At 41.2% G+C, this 19,655-nt stretch overlaps 1 protein-coding gene across 3 annotated transcripts in view; it reads left to right on the top strand.

The window, feature by feature from the left end:
- The window catches only part of SOBP (sine oculis binding protein homolog), a 246,459-nt gene that overhangs the window by 55,879 nt on the left and 170,925 nt on the right, over nucleotides 1-19,655 (top strand). The window contains exon 3 of one of the 3 annotated variants that reach the window (XM_089664917.1): nucleotides 13,276-13,338. The exons of the other annotated variants lie outside the window; for them this stretch is intronic. Within the exon in view, the coding sequence (XP_089521043.1) occupies nucleotides 13,276-13,338 (63 nt within the window). The remainder of the gene's footprint in view (nucleotides 1-13,275; nucleotides 13,339-19,655) is intronic. 3 annotated transcript variants of the gene reach the window in all.

The raw sequence follows: 19,655 nt of genomic DNA, 5'->3' as shown, positions 1-19,655 counted from the left end.
TCGGAATTCGACCCATGCATTAGGACACCCAGCATTTGAGGTGTTTTATACTTCTAAAGCAAACACACCTCTCCACACTGGTACTGACTTTTTCTGAAAGTTTCCCTCACTCAGCTAATATGACCTTGGTGCTGATGTAGAGGGGCAAGGGATAGGCAAAAAAGGATGCTGTGCAGGCGCCCAACGTAATCCTCATCAACCAATGATATCATTGGATGTTAGGATGCTGGCAGCTGGATGGTTGTAATAGTGCGCAATGAAAACCCATGACTTTGTGTCACAAAAATGCAAGTGTGATCCACCCACTTACTTGTATAACATTTTTGGGCATTTTTTAGGCATTTTGCCAAGGCACCCCTGAAGGTGCCCAAGGGTTCCTGGTCACCCAGGTTGAAAAAGGGTGACTTAGAGAAGAAAGCTAATCTCTTCTTGTTGTCGGGTGTAGAGTTTTATATGCATTTACTGGGCCTTATTCTTGAAGCTGAACTTCAAACAGATAGAAAATACCCAATTAACACATCTCTGTAATCATTAGCATATCCTTTATTGTATTTTTTTATGCAGGCAGTGTAAGTACCTTAATTTGACTTGATATCAGCCTCTTGCAGTTCCTTTACAGCTCAAAGAGGGTGGGGAAAGAAGCAGAAGGAGCCAAGGATCATGCTTATAGGAAGACAGAGCATGAGTGATAGAAAGAATTATCAGTGCGCTGCTTGTCCTTTCACTGTCCAGTCACATGATAGGGGTAAGAGATTTTTAAGGCCTGGTTCACACCTATGCGTGTTGCAATCTGCTGCAGGAAAAAAGTCCCTGCAGAATGCCCACTACAGTCCCGCTATAAGTAGCTGATTGCCGCCATTACTAGTAAAAAATACAGTATATATACCGCCATTTGTAAACACTATAACTTTCACATTTCCAATTAATTTACACGTATTGGGATTTTTTTCCTAGCAAAGACATGTAGGAGGATACATTTTGGCCTAAATTTTTAACAAAATTTGATTTTTTACTGGGCATGTTTAACCGCCTCCCGTCCGCCATATAGTACAATGACGAGCGCAAGGCGGTTCTCTCGTTCTGGGAGGACGTCATATGATGTTCTCCCATTTTAACCATGCATGTGCGACTCCGGGAGCGCGCAGCGCGGCGTTCGGTGGTGCGGTTACATGATTGCGCAATTGTCATTCAAAGTGTGACAGCGCTGAAAGCTGGAAATTGGCCTGGGCAGGAAGGGGGTATAAGTGCCCTGTAGGCTAGTGGTTAATAGCAAGAAGTCAAAAATATTGTTTTTTTTTCTCAAAATTGTTGGTCTTTTTTGTTTACAGTGCAAAAAATAAAAACTGCACAGGCGATGACATATAACCAAAAGAAAGCTCTATTTGTGGTAAAAAAGGATGTAAATTTGATTTGGGTTCAGCTTTGCATGACCGTGCAATAGTCAGTTAAATGAATGCAGCGCCGTAACGCAAAAAATGGGGCCTGGTCAGGAAGGGGGGTAAATCCTCTGGAGGGCAAGTGGTTAAAAAATAATGCCTTTAGGCTTCATGCAGACTAGCATTTTTTTAAGCTCAAAAAACACTGTAAAAAAGGCTGGATAAAAAAACTCTGGTAATAGCAGTTTTTATTAGCATTTTAGTAGTGTTTTAGTAGCATTTAGGATCTTTTAGGAGCATCAGCATTTTATTAGCATTTTTACAGTATATGTAGAAAAAAAAAGCTAGAAAAAAGCGTTTCTGCTGGAAATATGTTCCAAAAAAATGTTTTTTTCTACTCCTGGATGCTGAAGCTCAAAAAAATGCTGCTAGCCTAAAATAGTGTGCCTGAACACGTAGGATAACACTGTTTAGCTTCTAGGAGCAGAAAAAAATGCCTATAGCAGCTTCTTGGAGTTTAAAAAAACACTAGTGTGCATGGAGTCTAACCTTGGATTTCCCCAAGTAAAGAGACCTCCCCAAGGTGCAGCATGAAATGCAAGTATCATACGGCCCCCACCTTCCAGTATATACTGTATTAGGTCACCCTAATGCAAATTACACATTTGCAGTTAGGTCTTTGGATGTCCAAAAAGTATGTGTCCATATGGACTGCTACTACCTCTCTATGACCTTGTAACACTTTGTATTTCCTTAGATCTTAAAGCGGAGTTCCACTCACTCAAATAAAAGTCAGCTGCTACAAAAACTGTAGCTGCTGACTTTTAAAGAACAGCTGCTCACCTGTCCCATGATCCCACGGTGCCCCCGCCGCAGCCCTTTTCACCAGCCGTCCTGTATTCCAGGCGCCGGCATCTTCAGTGTGGGCACCCAGCTGTGACAGCTTGCAGCTTCACAGCTGGGTGCCCACTGCGCATGTGCGAGTAGCGCTGCACTTCCTGAATGGCCCCGTAGTCTTCTGGGACCTGTCATGTGTCCCACAAGACTTCAGGGAGGGAGGGTAGGAGGACAACTTCCATTTCCGATCGCCTAGGCGATTGCAACAGAAGTGGGAGCGGGTACCTGTCAAATTCGGGTACCTGCTCCCCCCCGCTCCCCAAAGGTGCCAATCTTTAAAGTGGAACTTCCCCTTTTGGGTGGAACTCCACTCTAATCAACTACAGGCTTAGGCTCCATGTACACTGCAGCTGATAAACTGACGTTTAGCAGCTGTTCAGCGTTTTTTTCAGCAGCCCCTGAACTCTCCCTAATGTTTTCCTATGTGTCCATGTACACATAGTCGTTTACAGTCGTCTACAGGCAGTTGAGTTTACAGTTGTTTTTTTGACTTGTGCTTAGGAGTAGATTTTATCTAACCACGTTTATAAGCGTTTGCGTTTGGAATTTTTTTTTAACTCTTCAATTTCCAGATGCTGTCCAGAGCCTTTTTTCATCACAAAAAATGCATTCAAAGCATTTTCCCGGTACGCAAAAAGACCTGGTATACCATACTTTGAGGTTTTGCATGAAAGAAAATATGTTAGACACTGCTGCAATCATTTCTGAACAGAAATGAGCTGGAACACATCCAAACACCACAAAAAAAGACAGCTAATCTCGACAAATACTGCTCTCTCTGCTTCTACTCTCTCTCTTTCTCTCAAAATGTCTGAAATAGTTAATTTTGTACTGTTTTTCAGTGCATTCTGGGTGTTTGGGAAGGTCTCCTGAGGTTATCCTTAAAAAACGCTTCTAAATGCAAACACTCATAAACACTCATAGACGCGGTATGCAAACGCGGCTAAACAGATGTTTTTTAACCTACATTTTCCAGCAGTCAGTTTCCATCGTTCAGAAGTGTCCCATGTACATGGAGTCTTATACACAAATCTAAAAGCTTGAATTAGAATGTTGGGGGCACTGCCAGAATCATGTAAAAATTCAGTGAGGCACTCATCAATTCTGTGTTTTTTCTCCTTTAGTATTTGCTCTGTTTATTAGATCAAAGATTTTTTTGCCTTTCATTTTTATTTTAAACTTTGCTTGCTTTACAAGGTGCGGGTTCACATGTATTTTAAAGCAGTCTTTGTAGTGTAGATAAACAATGCAACTGATATTATCTTTAGCAAAGCTAGAAATATTCTAGACAGTATTTGATATCAGCTAGATTATCAAATACAGTTACAAATTCCCCAAACTATTCGTATGTGAAACATCTAAATGCGTGTTTTATGTGTGTAAATTTATTCTAGTGACTTGAATAAATAAATATTCTAGCCAATAGAGTGAGTTTACGCTCATACTCACACTGTGTGTATACGTGCATAAAAACTCAGCATTAGAGGCATTTTTTCTGTTACCTTCTGGCACCATATTTGGAGCATTTTGTTATATGCTCGTGTGCATGAGCCTTTAATGTTAACAATATTTCACTATATTTGTGATTCAGGGCTTATTTATGTAGAAATTTGTACAGGGGAAAATGTCAAGCTCATAATATTACAAATAATTATTTTAATTTTTCCTTTTGCTCTTATTTGTATTTATATTTGCATTTAGTTAACTTTCAGTGGGTCATTACAGAGATGAGAAGTAAAGGAGTTAGTTACTAAAGGTGTTGAAAATCTTTATTCCTTACGCCAATTATCCTATCATGTAAAAAGAAAATTCAAGTTTACTGTGAATACTCAATTTTGTGCAGATTAAATAAATAATGATGAGTTTTTGTTTTACATAACTTGATAACTGAAGTCAATAAATCTACTGTTGAAGATAAATAGTGCAGCGCTAACTAAAAAACAAATATAAATAAATATGTATCTATATATTAATAAAGTGCTAATGGGTCCAAAAAAACAAAATATGCATATAGCAATAAAGTGACTAATAAAAACTGTGATAACACAAAAGTGGACAATGCTGGTGTACGTGTCACCTTAGTGACATAAAAATAGTGATAAACACACCAAATATAGAATAAAGTAAACTGGTGTTGAGTGTCCTTAATAATTCTCAAAAAAAAACTTTTAAAGCAAACACTAATAAGTCCATAAAATAGCAAGTGTTGATAAAACGTGATAAAAAAACATGCAATGTGTTAAATGTGAAAAATTTTGCGCAAGTGCCGGCACACTTTGAATCCACTCCAGCTGCAGTGCCTCCTCACCTCCTTCCTGTGACCCCAAGGGGCCCAACAAGCATTCAGGATCACTCTGGATCCTTTACATCACCGGCTAATGACTCTCCAGAAAGCCAAGGATCATAAACGGTCTCCTGTTCAGCTTCCAATGCTTCCTCCTCTGCCTTTTATAAAGGTACTCTGTGCGGTATATTACTCACAATCTCAGTGAGTAATAAAAAGTACTCACATGAACATGCAGTCCCTTCCTCCTGCTGTGTGTGGGTATGCTGCATCCATGTGGTACTTTGAATACCCAATCTTGTGCAGATTAAATAAATAATGATGAGTTTTTGTTTTACATAACTTGATAACTGAAGTCAATAAATCTGTTATAAATCAGCCTCTAAATATAAGTGAATCTGTTTGCCTTGTCTAAAGTCTGATCTGGATTGGGTCTTTTTGGCTGGAGGTCAATATATTGGTGGAATTTTGGTAGATGTTTTTCCCAATTTTTTTATTGTGATCTTCCATACTAGTATACAGGTTTCATTGTACCTTTCTACGCTATCCTATCCTAAAATGTCAAGAAAAAGAGAATACATTTCACTAACTGCAGCAAGCATATTAGCAACTGCAAGAAACTACCCAATTCACAAAAGGATGCCATCAAAGCAGCCATTGGCAGCTCCATCCCTTCCAAGAGTGACATCATTAATGAGATAACTTGCTTATCATTGAGGCTGCAGCAGAGTGTTGACTTTGAGCCATATCTTTCTGCCTGATCTCTTCCAAGCTATCTTTCCCTGAGTACAGGATAATGTCCTGCAAGATGCTTACCTCCAACTCTATAGGTTATAGCTGTGAAGGAGAAAATGTATCTGTATATGTGTGTTTCGAAGGAAGAGGGGTGCAATGAGGAACATAAGTGCATTTAAATTCAGTTGTCAACTGTAAGTAGCATTGAAGGGTCAAATTGGGCAAATTAGTGGTGTAGCAGGTTTTTAAAATAGTGTCTATCTCTAATATAGTCTAAGGTGGGCATGGGGACATCTTACATTTTGGTAAATGCTCTAAAATGTTGATTGTTCTATTAATTTACACCCATTGCATGTTAAACACTTGAGAACTGCACTGGTCATCATAGAAATTACCATTGTTGTGATGTACACTGAATGTATGTTAAAATGCAGTTATACTGTACCTGAGTACCATGAACCAAAACGCTATTTATATCATTTTTAATATTCAAAGCAAACTCCCCCATCTATCCATGTCTCTGTTCTTGTGTTTAAGAAATCACTTTGAAAAACATTAGCATTTATGGCCATGGACATCTTGAGTGAGGGCAGATGATTCGTGTATCATTTACTTCCTGTAATCCATCTGCCCTTAGCTCAGACATGCAAGCAGGAAGGTGTACTTAGCTGGGAACCCCTCTTCCCCTCCTCAAGACTCCTGGAATGTATCATTTATTTATTATTTATTACAGGTACTTATATAGCACTGTCAATTTACGCAGCGCTTCACATATATATTGTACATTCATATCAGTCCCTAACCCTCAAGGGGCGTACAACAGGGGTGTCCCTAGGGTTGGTGTTACCCGGTGCAATAACACTTGGTGACACCCCCTTCCGACGATCCCCGCAGGATGGATCAGATCTGCAGATTGAGCATAATGGATCGGAGTCCGATCCATTATGCTCCCCAGTCCGCAGATCCGATTCATACGGAGTGACACCGGACCCGCTCCACCAAAAGGTAAGTTGTAATGCAAGCCGACGATCCCCGCAGGATGGATCGGATCTGCGGATTGGGGAGCATAATGGATCGGACTCCGATCCATTATTCTCAATGCGCAGATCGGATCCATCCTGCGGGGATCGTTGGCTTGCATTACAACTTACCTTTTGGTGGAGCGGGTCCGGTGTCACCCCGTGTGGTAGGTGTCACCCAGTGCGGCGCGCACCCCCTGCACCTGCTTAGGGACACCCCTGGTGTACAGTCTAAGGTCCCTAACTCATATTCATACATACACATACTAGGGCCAATTTAGATAGGAGTTAACTAACCTACCAGCATGTCTTTAGAGTCATTTGCCTAGATATGACAGCATAAGGTTTTAAAATGGTCAGTGTTGATTGGGAGAGTAAAGTTCTGCTTTACAGAGGAATATATGTAAACAGACACTTTGGGAACATACCCCAGGCTCCAACCTATAATGATGCTTAATTTTAATATTTAATTCCTACCATCCCTCTTTAATTCCCTATTTATTGAAACATGTTAATATATTGAAAAAATATTAGGATTTAACTACTTGAATTATTGTTAAAATTTTCAGTAGTAGGTAGCATGTGGTGTTTGGCTATAAAACTTTTCTGGGACTTAAGATGGATACAGAACAGATAGAGTTGTGTCAGAAAATGGATCGGGGAGTAAGGTTTAGCCCATGTGAATGTCCATTGCAAGTACATTGAGCCATTTAATTCTAGTCTAGTAGATAACTGATTGCACCTGAGTATTGTGCTTACTATATACTACACAGAGATCTAAAAAGTGACGCTTTATTGAATAATGACTACAGCTTTCCTGATTCAACAGACTAATTTCTTTTTGAGTAAATCCAGCAAAGGATTTAGGACTGTTATCTGACTATTCCTCAGAGAAAATGAACATTGTTTACTAGGCTAACTGCATTGGTTCACTGTTGTTGTATGTCAGCTAAAATTTATGTTGCATCCCAATAGTGACAATTTCCTCTAGGCTGGAAGTTGGTGATTAGAAGAATTAATGGCATTTGTTCTTCACAGAATCTATCATCCATTAATGATGACAAAGATGGCATACAGATGTGGCAAATCTCTACTGATCACACATATTAATCTTACTTAATGGTTTGAATAAAGATGAAAATATTCTGTTATTACTGTAAATTGACTCCTATGCACACCCTGACATTCTTTGAAAGGATGGTTTAGGGATAATTCACACTATTTGCAGTGACAGACATTTTACTGGCTTGTAAAATGTCTGTCATTGCAGGACCGCACAGAATGCAATTGTTTCCTGTGTATCCCATTCACACTGTAACAGAGCCTAGTGCTGCAGTAAAATGCAGACCTGCTGCAGTGACCTTGCCAAATTGCACTGCATGTAAGGTAGTGCAGTGCAGCGCGTCGCGCTGTCCTACATTACGGTGAATGATGGGTACATTTTATACACTTCACACAAACTTTATTCAAAACAAAAAAACAAAGGGAGTGGTGCAATGTGCTGAATCATGCACCACATTGCCCCATACCGAACCTGGAACGCAGAGCTGTTGGAGTGGTGAATCGCTCCAGCCGCTCTGCGCTATAGTGTGAGTTCACTCTTAAATAAATATATTTTAGATGCATATGTAGAGCCATCTAGCATAGGTTGCTAGGAAAATTTAACTTTGACTCCTATAATCAAAGGTGCATAGTTGTTTTTTCTGGCCTGTTCAGGGTCTCACAGGCTGGATATTTGATCACTTCACCCTGCCTCTAGAAGAAAGTTCCAGAACTTAAGACGGGAGATTCATCAACCAGCCAGAATATTTATCAGGTTCCAGCCTATCCCTGGAGGGGAAGTGTTCAGTAGGGGAATGGAATGTGGTGAAATAGTCTGAGACACTGGAAAACAGGGTCTCTTCGGCCCCAGCAGGGCTCCAGAGGTACTGGGACTGCTTCCTGGAAGCTCATGGACAGAAAAGATGCTCCAAGAGGTCTTAGAAGTGCCAGGACTAAAGGCTTCCATTGACCTTGGTCAAAGCTGATTGTAGAACCACACCACTAGGGATCTAGTCCTGAGCTCTGGACTATATTCAGAGGAAGCTGGAGGGAGGCTGCTGCCCTGGGGACTTGTGAGTAGTGACTGTCAATTGATCCCTGCGACTGTTGGAAACTGCACTGTGTAGCAAAAGTTATGCATTGATGCAAGGTAACCAGACACCCAAGGACTTGCCCCATGGCCTCCAGGTGTAGGGCCTTGGACTGTTCACCACTAACTACTGCTACTAGAATAGACTGTCCTCTCTTCATTAACTACTACTGAACATTTTTTGAGTAACTCATCTCCCCAACCCCTCTCCTGTTATAAGTTTTACAAGCAATAAATTACAAAAAGACAATCCCTAGACTGTTTATTGGAGCCAGAGTGAATTAACTATTGCTTGGGTGGCTGGTGGCCTCTGTACTGTATGTGAAAGAACCAGTTAATATAACGCTACAAATATTAGATATTCTAAGATGTTGTTTCTTTCTAAAGTCTGTACGTATCCATATTGCACTTGTATATTTGCTCATTGCTTGGTCATTGCTTTCTGCTTTGTGTACTACTATTCATGACTGCGCTTCAGTGTTCCTCCCATAGGAAAGTTTACCAATCTGTTCACAGTATTTAAAAAAGTACAATGTATAGGTGGTGTATGGTTTCATAGTTTTATGTCAGCAGTCATTAACCCCTGGGTGCCAACCACCTCCCGGCCCTTTAAGGGTCCTTAAAGCCTGGAGGCAGAAGCGGGCCTTCGGGTCATGTGACCGCTGTGATTGGCTATCACAGCAGTCACATGATAGGAAAGCTCCCGATCTCAAGTATGCGTCAGAAGCTTACTGATCACCGCTGGCTACTGTGCTGGGTAATGCATGTCCTATGTGAGCGATAAGGCCCACACGCCAAGCAGCTGCATATATGCGTGTGGCTGGCGTCAGCAGGTTAAGCAAGGAGGCGTATTGCGGTATCTGACATACAGATAATCAAAAGAGTTAGAATTTTACAAAAGCTGAAACAGTCGGGCTATTGATATTTTTCTAAAATGTCATCCCCAGGTTAATTGTATTCAGTGTCAGTTAAAGAATTGGTTTCTACCAATCTCTGTGGCTGGAGAGCGATAATGCAAGCATTGGTCTTTGAAAATCTATAGGAAAGCACAATGGGCATGATATGCCCACTGATTATTGCCAGCTGGATGGTTTGTAAATGTAATGTTACTGTGGATGAGAGATGAGGGCATGCCAATGACTTCACTGTTCTAGGTCACGTGGACTTCTGCCCCTAATGACCCATGCTGCCCTGCATGGGCGGCCAATAGGCAATATTGCATCTGGTTTTTGAAATACAAAGACGGACTTTAGATATATCAATGTGGCTTTATTTTTATCAGCTTCAATGGAATTTCAGTCAACAAGTGAAACTAATCAGTTAGCAACTACTGTATTCCAGCACACTGCAGCTGTTCAAAAAACAAAACAGTCAATTTACAGTAGATGTAACCCACATAGCTAAAATGTCATAGTTCATTTATTTAATATTTTTAATCTGCAGGTTTCATTAAAATAGTACCTGGTGATCCTGTCATGGAGAACCGTGTTCAAGTACTTCTTGTTATAGGGGGACAAGGCTCTTTCCATATTGCCCCTATGAGCTCTTGTGTTATCACCCTGTCACATAGCCTTCTGATGGAGAATTTAAATGGCTGGTTCAAAACACCTTTCTTTCACCATGACTGTTGTGCCTTTTAGTCCCACGGACATTACTCATTGTTTATATTGATGGACTTTATTCACTTTCACTTTATATGTTGCACTTGACTGTTCCATATTTATCATTTATTTAGCACTGTATCCTACATCAGCGCTACACTTGGCTGTTTCACTATATTTTTTTAATTCATTATTTTTTTAACGTATTTATTTAGCGCTGCGCTTTATACCATATTTTATAAGGAGTTGTTACCCTTACCTTTGTGCTAGCTGCTTCAGATTTATTTCCAGAGCTCGCGTACACACGACATTATATATTGTATATTCACATCAGTCCCTGCTCTCAAGGGGTGTACAATCTAAGGTCCCTAACTCCCATTCATACATATACATACTAGGGACAATTTATACAAAAGCCAATTAACCTACCAGCATGTCTTTGGGGTGTGGGAGGAAACCGGAGCACCCAGAGGAACCCCACACAAGCACAGGGGGGACATGAAACTTCAGTTAGGTAGTGCCATGGTTGGGATTCTAACTGATGACCCTAGTGCTGCCATGCTGCCCCTTTTGGCCTTTTTTTTTCTTTTTGTAGGGCTCTGACAAGTCATTTGACAGAGCTCTTCGATTTACCCTCATTAATATTTTTTTCATGATATTGTTATTGAATGTACTATACTATGAACCTCTATAGCAGCGGTTCTCAACCTGTGGGTCGCGACCCCTTTAGGGGTCAAACGACCCTTTCACAGGGGTCGCCGAAGACCATCAGAAAACACATATTTCCAATGGTCTTAGGAACCGAGACACCGCTCCTCTATATGTCTCCAGGCGGGTCTGCCCACATGCATATACGCCCACATACAAGTACCTGGCGTGATGACATCATCGCGCCAACCCCATCATATACACCCCGTACAAATACAGGTGTATGTGACAGGGTTGGCGCCATAATGTACTTATGTGGACCAGTCACACATGCCCCAAGCATTTCTGATCTGGTGAGAATGAAGCAGTCTCAACCTTTGCACTGACGTTGGCTTTTTATGCATACTGTCGCAAAATGTAGCAATGTAGTTTACTGTTGTTATATTAAGCCTGTTACCCATGCTACACCATGCTTCAAGACAAAATTTCATTTATTTGTAATTAGAAATAAATATTGCACAATATTATTATTATTTTTATTATACAGGATTTATATAGTGCCAATAGTTTGCTCAGTGCTGTACATTACAATGGGAGACAATACAAGAGACAGTACAGTAACAATATGATTCAATACACGAGGGGTTTGAGGGCCCTGCCCCTTGGAGCTTACAATCTACAATATATAATTACATATTGTTTTTGTGATTAATCACTATGCTTTAATTATGTTAAATTTGTAACAATGAAAATACATCCTGCATATCAGATATTTACATTACGATTCATAATAGTAGCAACATTACAATTATGAAGTAGCAAGGAAAATAATTTTATGGTTGGAGGTCACCACAACATGAGGAACTGTATTAAAGGGTTAAAAACATATAAAGTAAGTGAGCGCCTTCCAGTCTATCAATTCCCAGATTACAGCAGCTGTACACAAAAGGCACCATATAAGACCTCTAAAACAGATAAAAAACATAAACGTGCAGCACTGTTAAAACCAATAAATAAATACATATATAAACATGTAAGAAAGTGCGCACAAATATATAAAGTGACACTGTGCATCTATGTATGTGCCACTAGAATATGTGGCCAATATAAAAGTGAAAGTAAACACTGTGTCTAAAACATAAGTCCAGAGTGCAGGCGTGAACGAGATCTCAAATGATCTTCTGGTATCCAAAAGACACAGATTGTGGATAAGGTGAGACAATTAAAGTGTAGATTGCGCACTCACCAGATATGCAACCTTTTTGCGCATTTGTATGATATAATAAGGACATCAGACTTCAGACATCTCATCAAAAAGGTCTGGTCAGATCTGGTCAATGCCTCCTTCGCTATCCAACGGTTTGCACTTAGCCTTCCCAAATGGTAACCACTCTGCGGATGTACCTGGCTCCCACAGGAGCTCAGAAAGAAACAACAGAGGAGGCCAGTAGTGCAATATTGCCTTAGGATGTTTATTCCACACCATGGGTATGTATACAGCAAGAAAGCAAATAAAATAGATTACTGACCGATTGCAAGCTGCCGCCGGGACCTCTTGTGGTGCCGGCGGTAAGGCGTCAAAACAGCTACAGCCTGACTCTGACGCGTTTCGAGCAAGTGCTCTTAGTCATAGGGTGTCCTGGCAGCTTTTTGATGAGATGTCTGAAGTCTGATGTCCTTATTATATCATACAAATGCGCAAAAAGGTTGCATATCTGGTGAGTGCGCAATCTACACTTTAATTGTCTCACCTTATCCACAATCTGTGTCTTTTGGATACCAGAAGATCATTTGAGATCTCGTTCACGCCTGCACTCTGGACTTATGTTTTAGACACAGTGTTTTCTTTCACGTTTATATTGGCCACATATTCTAGTGGCACATACATAGATGCACAGTGTCACTTTATATATTTGTGTGCACTTTCTTACATGTTTATATATGTATTTGTTTATTGGTTTTAACAGCGCTGCACGTTTATGTTTTTTATCTGTATTAAAGGGTTGCAGCATTAGGAAGGTTGAGAACCCCGGATCTAGAGAAACAAATAATTTGCCCTTTGACAGAGTTAGAATATTTGGACATAGCTTTATTGGAATTTGTAGTTTGGTTGCCTGGGCAGTGTACAATTGCTGCTCAATGGAAAGATTCGGGAAACATCAGTCTTCCACAGACTTGTATGTTGACAGAATATTTGTGAGGCAAAAAATAGCACAGTCATGAAGCCTCGGCTATGTGCTAAGAGCGTCCAGAATAAATAGAAAATGGTTTACCATTGGACTGTGATACATACGCGTCTAGTTGTTCTAAGTGAGAACTCAGCAGCTTTTGAAAATGTATGAAAAGCACAGCAGAAACTCAGCAAAAGAGTTTTGTGAAACAAACCAATTTAGAATTTTTATCTGTAATATATAAATGGGCTAGGTTAGATTTTTATTGGAGTGTCTATGGAAAAAGTTTTATAATACATAACAGAAAGTATCAGAAAAATCCCCCCAAAGTCAAGGCAAATCCAAACCTGAACTGAGCTTTAACTATTGCATTGTTTCAGTATGACATAGAGTGAAAAAAAACCTTCTTTCAGGTTCCATGTACACGGGACATTTGGAAAACACCTTTGAACGATGGAAACTGACTGCTGGAAAACGTAGGTTAAAAAACATCTGTTTAGCCCTGTTTGCATACTGCGTTTATGAACGTTTGTGTTTAGAAGCATTTTTTTAAATAGCCTCAGAAGATCTTCCAAAATGCCCAGAATGACCTGAAAAACAGTAAAAAATTAACTATGTCAGACATTTTGAGAGAAAGAGAGCAGTATGTGTTGAGAAGACCTGTCTTTTCTGGTTGTATTTATGTATTATTATTTATTTCAGGTACTTGTATAGCACCATGAATTTACACAGCACTTTACATATATATTGTACATTCACATCAGTCCCTAACCCTCAAGGGGTGTACAATCTAAGGTCCCTAACTCACATTCATATACAACGGCCAATTTAGACAGGATCCAATTAACCTACCAGCATGTCTTTGGAGTGTGGGAGGAAACCGGAGCACCTGGAGGAATCCCATGCAGGCAGAGGGAGAACATGCAAACTCCAGGCAGGAGGTGCCGTGCCTGGGATTTGAGCCAATGACCCTAGTGCTGCCAGGCGGAAGTGCTAACCATTTAGCTACTGTGCTGCCCGTATTCACTATGGATCCCATCATGAACATAATGCAGCACGTTCTTCCATTTTTTCCTTTACGCAAAACCTGGAACTGACTGTGCTGGTGTGCCAGGTTCATTTGAATACATGGACAGCATCTGGATATGGAACAGTTAAAAAATGCTTCTAAATGCAGTTAGCCGCGTTTACACGCTTTTACAAGCATTTGGCGTTTGAAACGCTGATAAAATCTACTCTTGAACGCAAGTTTGGTGCGTTTAAAAAAACGACTGTATACACAACTGCCTGTAAATGACAATGATGATGAAAAAAGGCTCTGGACAGCATCTGGACATGGAACAGGTAAAAAACGCTTCTAAACGCAAACGCTTATAAACACGGTTAACCGCGTTTACAAGCATTTGGCATTCGAAATACCGGTAAAATCTACTCTTGAACGCAAGTATGGTGCGTTAAAAAAAACGACGTAAATTCAACTGCCTGTAAACGACGATGTGTATATGGACACATAGGGAAACATTCGGGAGCGTTCAGGGGCTGCTGAAAAAAACGCAGAAAAACTCCTGAACATCAGTTTATCAGCTGCAGTGTACATGAGCCCTTATACTTCACATATTTTTTGTGGGATCTTGCCTCAAGGAAAATTACAATTACCTGGAGCTGTTTGTAGTAAAATTGTTACTATCAAATGAGGATTATTACGCGGGCCATACAGAGTTCTCGATGAACTTCACTCAGTGGGTGGCCTTGTAACCTGCAGCTTACCTGACATCCCTTGATTGAAAAATCAATGGAGCCATGCAGACAGTTGTCGGCCAAACAGTGCCTGCATCTAAAAAATTACAGCAGCCGTTCGAGTCTTTTGACAGCTGGAGTGGCTAGCTGTCAAAATACCGTAGCTGCAGCGGAAGATTTCTCCATCTTCCTATGTGGCATGGATGGAGGAGTCCGTTACATTTTTTTTTGTTCATCTTGCAAGCTGAATGTAAATTAAATCTATATGTGTATGTCCAGCTTTAGAGATATACATACTTAAAAGCCCTATCAACGTGTAATAAAGTAGAACCAAAGGCAAAACTTTTTTTTTTCATTTTGGATAGAGCAAGGAAGGGTCTATAATCCCTGTCATATTTTTATTTGCCATCTGTGTCCCATTTTACAGATTTCCCTTCACTTCCTGTCCCCATAGCCAAGCAGAAAGTGAGAGGAAATCCCTGCAAATAAACTACTTGACCTCCGGAAGATTTTACCCGCTTCATGACCAGGCCATTTTTTGTTATACGGCAATGTGTTACTTTAAGTGACAATTGCATGGTCATGCAACACTGTACACAAATGAAATTTAGATCATTTTTTCACACAAATAGAGCTTTAGTTTGGTGGCTATGAAAAAAGACTGAAAATTTGGAAAAAAGCCCTTTTTTTTTAACTTTTTTCTATAAACCATATCCAATAAAAAAAATAAAAAATAATATTTTTACATAAATGTGTGTCTTTGGTAAAAAAATCACAGTATGTGTATTTTGATTGGTTTGTGTGAAAGTTATAGCGTTTACAAATGACGGTATATATACTGGATTTTTTTTTCCATACCTGTAATGGTAACGATCAGCGACTTATAGCGGGACTGTGATAGTGTGGTGGGCAATCTGACACTAACTGATACTGAGTGGGAACTGACTGACACAGAACATCACCATTAACCGCTTCCCGTCTGCCCTATAGCAGAAATACTGCTACAGGGCTGCACGGGTGTACAAAATCACACATATATATATATATATATATATATATATATATATATATATGTATGATTTTGCATTCCCGGGTAGGGGGCGCACGCATGCCCTACCCCCGCCACCATTCGCGGCCACGGCTTTCAAGCACCGCGTCCCGACCAGTGATTACTCGCTGGCGCCTGGTGATTGCCGAGGATCTCTGACGCTGAGGAGTACTGTTTGTAAACAAAACAGTTCTCCTCCCTCTCAGTTCACACAGCCATACAAAGCAGTGTACTTACAGTGAAGCACAAACACATGGCCCCATAGTAAAACACACCGAGCACACAGTTAACCCTTTGATCGCCCCTCATGTTAACCCCTTCCTACCCAGTGCCATTAGTACAGTGTCAGTTGTTTTTTTTTAGCAGCGATCACTGTATTGGTGTTACTGGGGATGTCAGTGACACCAGGTCATTTCCCCCCCAGTGTCAGAATGCCCGCCGCAGTCCCGCTATAAGTCGCTGATTGCTGCCATTACTAGTAAAAATTGAAAAACAAAATTCCAGTATGTATACCGCCATTTGTAAACACTATAACTTTCACGTAAACCAATTAATTTACACGTACTGGGATTTTTTTCAGCAAAGACATGTAGCAGAATACATTTTGGACTAAATTTATGCCGAAATTTGATTAAAATTTTTTTACTGGACATGTTTAATAGCAAAAAGTAAAAAATATTGTTTTTTTCTCAAAATTGGCGATTTCTTTTGTTCATAGTGCAAAAAATAAAAAACCCCACAGGTGATCAAATACCACCGAAAGAATGCTCAATTCGTGGGGAAAAAAGGATGTAAATTTAATTTGGGTGCAGCGTTGCATGACCGCGCAATTGTCAGTTACAGCAACACAGTGCTGTAATGCAAAAAACGGCCTGGTCAGGAAGGGGGGTAAATCCTCTGAAGGGCAAGTGGTTAATACAATGATCAGTGCTAATAATATGCACTCTCACTCTAATGACACTGGGTAGGAAGGGGTTAAAATCTGAGGCAATCAAAAGGTTAACAGTGTTGTGCTAACTGTGTGCTGTTTTTTACTAGGGGATGTGATGATTTTTATTCATTGCTTAGCAGGAAGACAAAAACTGGCACATCCCCACTGTCAGTAGAGAGATCTTTGTTGTTTATCAACACAGATCTCTCTCCTGCCATCCACTCTGCCAATCAGCGGGTCCTGGCCATGAGTCATTGGCCAGGACCCACTGATTGGCATCTAAGGGAGCCAGTGAGAGCACAGTGAGCGCACCCTCCCCCTGCCCAGATGTAAACAATCATGTATATATACTTGATTCTGCACAGATGGCCCGCACTGTAGTAGTAAATCTACAATGTGCAGACGGTAAGCTGTTAAGGGATTACCTTGGGGAGGTCAACAGAACTAGTGTCCCCATTGGAAGATTTCCCCTTTTCTGAGGACAACCCAACATTTGGGATTTTCTTTAATTTCACTTTCAATGATAATGGTAAACAGGACAAATAGAGAGGGTGAATCTTCTTAACGGGGGCGCAGACAGTACTACAACTGGCAGGGGATCTAATCCCTCTGCACTCTATCCAAAACAAACAAAAAAAGTTTATACTTTAATTATTTTTAATATGTTTTAAGACATTACAGATTGTATTGCAAACTGATTTGTCTAAAGTGCTGCTTTAAACCAGTTGCCGACCGCAGATAGCCGAATGACGGCTAAACTGCGGCCGGCCAGTTCTGAGTGGATGTCATATGACGTCCCCCCAGAACGCGCTCTCCTGCGCGCCCCAGGGGGCACGCACCCGGCGATCTCCGTGATCGCTGTGTCCTACGGACACAGCTGATCACGAGATGTGGTAAAAGGCCGATCATACCGGCCTTTTACCACGTGATCAGCGGTGTCCAATGACACGCTGATCACAGGGAAATGCAAGTGCCGGTTCTCAGCTGCACTTTCCACACGCTGTCAGATCGTGAGGAAAGTACTGCCGAGAACCGGCAGTTGTCAGAGCGAGGATCGGCACCGATCATCAGGGCCACTGATGATCAGTGCCCTGATGATCGGTGCCCAGCAGTGCCACCCACAAGTTCCGCCCACCTGTGCCCAGCAGTGCGCCCACTAGCTCCGCCCACCTGTGCCCAGCAGTGCACCCACCTGTGCCCAGCAGTGCACCCACCTGTGCCACTCTGCAGTGTCACACACCTGTGCCCAGAAGTGCCACCTACCTGTGCCCAGCAGTGCCACCCACCTGTGCCCACCCACCTGTGCCCACCAGTGCCACCCACCTGTGCCCACCAGTGCCACCCACCTGTGCCCACCCACCAGTGCTGCCCACCAGTGCCACCCACCAGTGCAGCCCAGCAGTGCTGCCAGTCAGTGCCACCAGTCAGTGCCCAGCGGTTGTGCCAGTCAGTGCCGCCAGTTAGTACCCAGCAGTGATGCCAGTCAGTGCCATCTATCAGTACCCATCATCAGTGTCACCTATCAGTGCTGCCTATCAGTGCTGCATATTAGTGCCGCCTATCCGTGACACCTCATTAGTGCTGCCTATCAGTGCCGCCTATCCGTGCCACCTCATTAGTACTGCCTATCAGTGCCCTTTAGTGCTGCCTATCAGTGCCCATCAGTGCCGCCTATCAGTGCCCATCAGTGCTGCCTCATCAACGCACATCAGTGAAGGAGAAAAAATACCTGTTTGAAAAATTTTATAATAGAAACAAAGAAACTCCTTTTTTTTTTTTCAAATTTTTTGCACTTTTTAAATTTATAGCGCAAAAAGTAAAGCGCCCAGTGGCAATTAAATACCACCAAAAGAAAGCTCTGTTTGTGAGAAAAAAATGATTAAAATTTCATATGGGTACAATGTTGCACGACCGCGCAATTGTCAATCAAAGTGCGGCAGCGCTGAAAGCTGAAAATTGGCCTGGTAAGGAAGGGGGTATAAGTGCCTGGTAGGCAAGTGGTTAAGTAGTTGCCATCCTTACAAGCACTCCATCTCATGAACACCGTCTACACCACGGGTGGTCAACCTGTGGCCCTCCAGCTGTTGCAGAACTACAAGTCCCACGAGGCATTGCAAGGCTAACTCCCAAAGACAGAGACATGATGGGACTTGTAGTTCAGTGACAGCTGGAGGGCCACAGGTTGAGCACCCATGGTGTAGATGGTGATCATGAGATGGAGTGCTAGTAAGGATGGCAACTGCTTAAAGCAGCACTTTAGACAAATAACTAATATGCAGTTAAAATACATAAATATAAATAAGTAAATTTTTTTTAGCTGCCAAAGATTTGTAATACCCTTCAGCAAATTTTGTGATTTGCAAACCTCTGCTGAACTGCAATGTTAGGAAAGTAGGAAATGTGGCCAATGAATTGTCTAAAATTCCATCCACAAATGGTCTCTTTGGCACCACCCAGCTCAGTAAACCTTGGATGGAAAATCTGAGGAGGCATGTGAAAAATTGTTGTTTGTTTGTGAAGTGTATTACCCTTCCATGTGCACCTTACTGTAAAGGCTAGTTATAAATTGGGGTGGTTGCCACTTTTTGTATAGCTTTTTTGCTGTTTTGGTGTGGGGACACTGTGGGGGAGATTTACTAAAACTGGAGCACACAGAATCTGGTGCAGCTCTGCATAGCAGCCAATCAGCTTCCAGGATTCATTGCCAAAGCTTAACCACTCGCCCTCCTGAGGATTTACCCCCCTTAATGACCAGGCCTCTTTTTGCTACTCGGCTCTGCACTAATTCAACTGATAATTGCGCGGTCATGCAATTCTGCACCCAAGCGAAATTTACGTCTTTTTTCACACAAATAGAGCTTTCTTCGGTGGTATTTGATCACCTGTGCGCTTTTTATTTTTCACGCTATAAACAAAAAAAGACCAAAAAGTTTGAAGAAAAACAATATTTTTTACTTTCAGCTATAAAAAATATATAGTAAACTCAAAGTTAGTTATAAATTTAGGCCAAAATGTATTCTGCTACATGTTTTTGGTAAAAAAAATCCCAATAAGTGTATATTGATTGCTTTGTAAGA

This window comes from Staurois parvus, unplaced genomic scaffold (genome assembly GCF_062004578.1).
Source record: "Staurois parvus isolate SC_StPar_1 unplaced genomic scaffold, SC_StPar_1.0 ptg000048l, whole genome shotgun sequence".
NCBI lineage: Eukaryota > Metazoa > Chordata > Amphibia > Anura > Ranidae > Staurois > Staurois parvus.
The sequence above is the reverse complement of the archived record's forward strand: the minus strand, read 5'-3'. Positions and strand labels throughout refer to the sequence as shown.